The 6,416-nt window shown below is 51.2% G+C and overlaps 1 protein-coding gene across 1 annotated transcript; it reads left to right on the top strand.

Moving 5' to 3' along the window:
- Nucleotides 1–253: 253 nt before the first annotated feature.
- GMIP (GEM interacting protein) lies at nt 254–5,694 on the top strand (the record flags this gene model as incomplete). The annotated part of the gene is made up of 10 exons (XM_010189428.1): nt 254–375; nt 629–715; nt 833–931; nt 1,018–1,157; nt 1,722–1,910; nt 1,989–2,126; nt 2,227–2,423; nt 2,935–3,229; nt 4,608–4,722; nt 5,213–5,694. Coding segments are annotated over 10 exons (1,864 nt in total), but the record flags the coding sequence as incomplete, so codon positions are not given.
- Nucleotides 5,695–6,416: the final 722 nt, after the last annotated feature.

Raw genomic sequence — 6,416 nt, 5'->3', positions numbered from 1 at the left:
GATCCTAAAGACGCGCTCGCTTCCTCCTGCTGAGGGTGCTGTCTGATTTCTACGTTTTCCCTGCAGATAGAAAAGCTGAAATGATATCAAACAAATTTGTTTTCCTAGTTTTGTGCAAGCATTTGTTGTAGTCTCCTTGAAAACTCAGCTTTCACCTGCCCGGAGCAGATGCTTTGTCTCATGAGGCATCTCCGCGACGTGATATTGTCCAGTATTCCTCACTGCTGGAAAATCGCTCGCAATTTCTTCCCAGGTCCCCTCCCAGCAACAAAAAGAAGATGGCTTTGCATTACACCGGGCCCTCTTCTGCAGCAAAGGATGTGAGCACGCCAGAGGATACGGCCAGAAAGCAGCTCTCCACAAACGGTGAACAGAGTACGTCAAGTTTAATAAAGATGACCCAATTCTCTCTCTCGAGTCACCGCAGTTTAAATTTGGATCGGTGGCCAAAGAGGTGGGAATGGTTCTCAAATTCTGAGGGCAGTGCTTAAGGCTTTGCTCAGACTGGGAGGAAATATTGATGAGTACTGATGGATTTTTTTTTGGGAGCTTGGTTTGGACCCCAAGCCCGTGTCGAAGGACCCCGAGGGCGCCTGGGATGGTCTCTCACCGTACCCACTTTCCACAGGTGTGAACAAATCCCTCTGCAGTGACACAGAAAGCCTCGGTGGGAGCTGTGAATCTCGGTCCCTGGACTCTCCCAATTCCAGCCCAGGTGAGAGACACAAAAATTCTTGCCTAATATCACCCAAAACGGGAATAAAGTCCACGCTGACCCACTTTGCGCGTCGTGAAGATGACAACAGCTGTTTGTATTTTCTCTCTTCTCAAGGAAACTCTGACAGAAAATTGCTGAAAGCTCCATCCACCGGCACCATGTCCTCCTCAGATGATTTTGAAGAGAGAGATTCCCTGCAAACCTTTGAGAATGGTGAGCCCGCACACTTACTCGACTCATGAGGTGAAAACGGTGCTTACATTTCAGTCCCTTTTCATCCTTCAATGCTGTTTCTGCAGAAAACGGGACATCCCAGCAGCAGTTTAGGAACATCCTCCTCTCCAGCGCAGCGCAGACCCACCGGCTCCGGAAACTACGGGGACCGTCCAAGTGCAGGGAGTGCGATACCTTCATGGTCAGCGGCTTCGAGTGCGAGGAGGTGAGGGCTGGAAGGTGGCATTGGAGATGTCCTTGAGTAAGCCACCGGCTTACTTTTAGCCTGGAGAAGAGAAGGCTGAGGGGAGACCTCATCACCACCTACAACTGCCTCAAGGGAGGTTGTAGAGAGGTGGGTGCTGGGCTCTTCTCCCAGGTGATGGGGATAGAACAAGGGGAAACGGCACCAAGCTGTGCCAAGGGAGGTTCAGGTTAGAGCTAAGGAGGAAGTTCTTTACTGAGAGGGTCGTCAGAAGCTGGCACAGGCTGCCCAGGGAGGTGGTGGAGTCACCATCCCTGGATGTGTTTAAGGAGCGGGTAGATGAGGTACTTAGGGATATGGTTTAGGGGGTAGATGGGAGCGGGTGGACACGATGATCTCAGAGGGCTTTTCCAACCGAGTGATTCTGTGTGTGTGTGTGATTCTGTGCTGCTTGCCCAAAACAACCCTCTAGGGGTTGGTGGGACCTTGGTGGTTGAGGGAACAGGAGAAGTCCTCCCAGTTCACCCACTGCCGCAGTGCTGGACCACAACTGGGCCATAACTGGGGTCGGTTCTGCTGTTTCAGTGCTGCCTGGCCTGCCACAAGAAGTGTCTGGAGAACCTGCTCATCACCTGCGGCCACAAGAAGCTGCCCAACCGAGTCCCTCTTTTTGGCATCGACTTCACGCAGGTTCCTCGAGATTTCCCAGAAGAAGTTCCCTTCGTAGTGGTGAAATGCACCTCGGAAATCGAAGCCCGCGCCCTCAGCGTGCAGGTGAGCGGTCGGTTTTTCTTGCTTTGGTCTTCTCTTCTCTGCATCCAAAGCTCCTGACCTCTCCTCTGAACCACGCAGGGGATCTATCGGATAAGCGGATCCAAAGCCCGGGTGGAAAAGCTGTGCCAGGCGTTCGAGAATGGACGGAGCCTGGTGGAGCTCTCCGAACACTCCCCCCACGACATCACAGGGGTCCTGAAGCATTTCCTGAAAGAAGTGAGTACCAGACCTCTGCTGGGAGGGCAGATCTTGGCCGACCACGTTCCTCAGGACCAGCAGGACGAAGTAACGCTCTTTTCCTCCCATCTCACCGCAGCTTTCGGCGCCGGTGCTGCTGTCCCAGCTCTATGACGACGTCATCGCCCTTGCCAAAGATTTGCAAAAACCTGGGGATGAAAAGTCGGACTGCACCAGCTTTTCTTCCGATGCCATCCAGAGCATGAAGGATCTGCTGAGCAAATTGCCTGGCAGCAACTACAACACTCTGCGGCACCTTATCGCACACCTGTACAGGTGAGGAGCGCGCTGGTTTAGGGTCAGGTCTGACCACGGGAGGTCCTTGTTGAGACCTCGCTGCCAGAGCAGCGGCGTGTGGGCTTCCTTGACCTGGGAGAGAGCTGAGCTAGAGCCAAGCAGGCAGTTGAGGAGGGTAAAAAAAGCATTAATTAATGGAAAGGAGCATCTTGTAGCAATTAGGAGGTGGTGTTAATGACAGAGAAGGGCCAGAAGGTCCTCACTGATGATAATTCGTAGTTAAATGTGGAACAAGAGGTCAAGGAATACCACAAATCGAGCCCCTTTCGCCCAGCTCTGAGGGGAGGGCACAAGAAGCAGTCGCTCTCGTTTGGGCTGCGTCGTCCAGACAGATCCAGGCAGCTGCTGAGATTTTTCTCTGGAGTTTTTCTGCACGGACCAGAGCTCTGTAAAAGACTGAGGGGAGGTCTCTCTCTACCAGGAAATTGGGTTTTGGTGCATTTGGGTTGAGGGCTGAGAAGCCCCTAACAGTCCTGTTTCCCTTCCCCAGGGTGGCAGAGAAATACGAAGAGAACAAGATGTCCCCAAACAACCTGGGCATAGTTTTTGGGCCAACCCTGATCCGGCCGGGCTCGGGGAGTGATGTCTCCATGTCGTGCCTCGTTGACTCTGGGTATCAAGCTCAGATTGTGGAGTTTCTCATTCAGAACTATGAAAAGGTGTTTGGGATGGATGACCTGCCCTCATCCTTAAACCTCGGATGTGAGAATCCTTCGCCAGAAGCATCAATGGAAAAGGATGAAGGATCTCAGAGCCCAAACACAATCCCGAGTACAAGTCTAGAGGTAGAGCTCCCAGACGCCGAGCTGGGCTTGCTGACCCTACTGTAGAGGCAGGAAGGTGGACTAGCAATTAAAGAGACCTTTTTTTCATGGATAAAACTGCTTCCTATCAGAGGGTTATTCTGGGAGGAAGGAGCAGAGAGCCTGTGCACATGGAGTGGGAGAACCAGGAAAAGTCAATAAATCATAAGCCACAGATCACTCAGCAGCTTCCCAGACCAATCTGGCTGCTGGTTTTGCTCCGTATGTTTTAGATCCCAGCCGTACTGAAAAACGGTGGTGTTCTCCATGCTGGATTTCTGGAGATGCTGCTGTCAACAGCTCTACAAATCTGGAAGCAGCTCCGTGCACTTGAGACCCAGCACATCCCCAGTACATCCCCAGTACAGCCCTACTGGGCTCTGCTGGGTCCCTGAGCAGTGCCCACAGACCCTGTTTTTCTACCCCTACTACTGAGCCTTCTGTGTTCCTCCCAAGCTCTTTCCTCACAATATTTCACACACTTTCAAAAACACAAATGGGTTTAGCATCCCTGGGCTGGGACATGGTGGGTTTTTACCTTTTCACAGCTGGGTGCAAGACTTGGTGTCTGCAGTGACCATACCCATGTCTGGCACACGGTAACGCTGCTTCCTCTACAGGTCCAGCTCACTGAGGAAGCAGAAATTAGAATAAATTATGATTGCAGTTGAAATAAAATCACCAGGGCAGACACCATTCACTTCTTGTGTGCAGAAATCCTGCAGGATTAATAAACCTTCACAGAAAGCACTTGGAGATCCACACAATTGTGGCCTTTGGCCATTTTCAAAGCCATTTTTACCTGCTTCTGCAGCGGGACTGAATTCCACAGCATCACAAACCTTTAACAAGGGGAGCTGCTGCTAAGGGCACTCTCATTTTGCCATTAATAAACCTGACCTGATCCCTGTGCAAACTCACACCAGTCCCACATCAGTGAGAACTCCCAGGCACTCCCCTGTCCTCCACTCATCCTCACATTTGGCCATAATTACCGTGCTCCAATTAATGGCTCGGTTTCTGATATTTCCCTTTCGGTTCTGAAATGGGCTGCTCCAGCATCCCACAGGACATGGGAATCCGTCTGCACACGCTGCTTTCTGGGGCAAATTTTGTGGCAGCTTGGGTCTGCCAGCATCGATGCTGGAGTTGGCAGCTCTTGAACCATCATTTTCTGCCCTGTGACCTTCCCCAAGCTCCCTCCCTATTTCCTCATGGGTTACAGACAATCTAAGAGAAATCAAGGCATTCTCAGCTCAAGCAGTTGCCTCCTCTAACAATATCTGGGCTAATTGGGAGTTGACAGTACCTTCGTGTCAAATGAGGGCCCTGTATAAACACTGATGGCTTTTTCCAACAGAATTTCTCCTGCAAGCACGGTTTAGACGAGGACTGTGTCTCTGATAACACCAGGGAAGCCATCCATGAGCTGACTCTGGAGGGAGCCCACAGTCCGTTAAGCACAGATGCCCTAGGTAAATGATCCTGATGCTGTTAGAGGTTGTTTTATGCCCTGTCTCCTGGTTTTCACACCTCCTGCCTGCCTGCCTCTGCATTACACAGCAGAGAAAGCAGAGCTGGGCCCTTTCTGGCATGGCTGCTCAGTGATTTTGCAGGTAACCTATTGCAGAGCAGCCACATGAAGCATGAAAGCACCAGCACATTTTCTGCTGGCTTTGGGAAGGGCTTTTCCCTGCTGCTGCCTCAGCTTTCGAGCTTTTGAGTCAAGGCAGCTTTAAGAAATATAAATTTTTAAATAAAATTCATGTCTTGTACCTCTTTCAAATGCATACCTTGCGATCGCTCCCGGTCAACGAAGCTGTTGGAGGGAGGTGTTTGAGCCTGTTAACGCAGGAGGGATTTGGGTGTCCTTTCTAACAGGAAAAAGAAGTCAGCAGCCCAAATTGCTTGTCGTGGTAACCTTGCCTCGCTGTGCTAAGATAATTGTCTTAATTTCTTGTTCAGAGATGAATACGAGCGTGGGCTCTGAGCTGGAGGACCTGGAGGACTCTGTGCAGGAGAAGACAGACAGTGATTCGGACACGGCCCTCGGGACCCAGCCCAGATGCCATTTCAGCCGACAACCCGTAAAATACATCCGAACACCGGCAAAACCAAAACCAGTCATTCCCAATTTGCCCTTGAGGACTACCACGTTAGCCAACGTGGCAACCGAGTCCGGTGCAGGAGGTAACCTTACCGAGAGCAGCTCCACGACGAAGGATGTCCTGGAGGAGAGCAGCAGGACCAGCGTGACCGACACAAACGCACTCAAGCAGCGCTTGGGAGGGAGACAACAGCTCAAACGTTTTGAGATCACACAGGAAACAGCCAGGATTGTCTCCAAATTTAAAGTCGATGATGCTTCTGCGTGCCCTGAGCCTTCTCTGGAGAGCGTGGCATCTACTGAGAACGAAGAGGACCTCAACCCAGGGACGTACCTATAGCAAAAAGAATAAGGATAACAGATAACAGCAGGAAAGGGAGAGAAAGGAATAGTGATCGGGTGCAAACACCATCCTAGTTGTATTTACTATGCAGGCTGGAGAAAAGGCGCCTGGCAGGCTTTCAGCTAGCTCAGGATTTGCTTTTTATTTGTTAATAAACCCACACCAGTGATAAGGAGAGAGCCCAAGGGCTCACTTGCTCTCTGGAAGATGCCCTCCTTAGCATGAAGCAGAGGAAACACAGATTGCTGGGGTAGAAAGGAAGGAGGCAACTGAAATGTAGGACACTGGACAGAAACCGGGCTCAAACGGTCAGTTTGAGTTGATTTTTTCGGTCAGTTTTATTTCACAGCATTTTTGAGTGGAATTCAGTTGTTGAATGTAAGAGAACAGGGCACACAGGTAGAGCTCGTGTGTGTGCTCTGTATCCTCCTGCTCCCCTTGCTGGAGCATCAACCTGTGAGTCAGCACAAAGCCACTGTGCATGGGGAAAAGGCGCTGCCGTGCTCCGAGCCGGACCCCGTTTCCCCAGAACTTTAATTCTGTTTCCCTCAAAGCACCCTGAGCTCCTGCAATGCTTCCCCGTGAAGCTGCTGCTGTGGTGGGGAAAGCGATGCCCTGAACCCCCAGATCAGGAGATTTTTTTGGGTCTAAGATGAGGTTGCTGGGTCTCACCTGCATTTGGGTTACCCCACTGCTCCTTTCTGCCCCCACTGCAGCAG

Source organism: Mesitornis unicolor, unplaced genomic scaffold (genome assembly GCF_000695765.1).
Source record: "Mesitornis unicolor isolate BGI_N332 unplaced genomic scaffold, ASM69576v1 scaffold51647, whole genome shotgun sequence".
Classification (NCBI taxonomy): Eukaryota; Metazoa; Chordata; class Aves; order Mesitornithiformes; family Mesitornithidae; genus Mesitornis; species Mesitornis unicolor.
The sequence above is the reverse complement of the archived record's forward strand: the minus strand, read 5'-3'. Positions and strand labels throughout refer to the sequence as shown.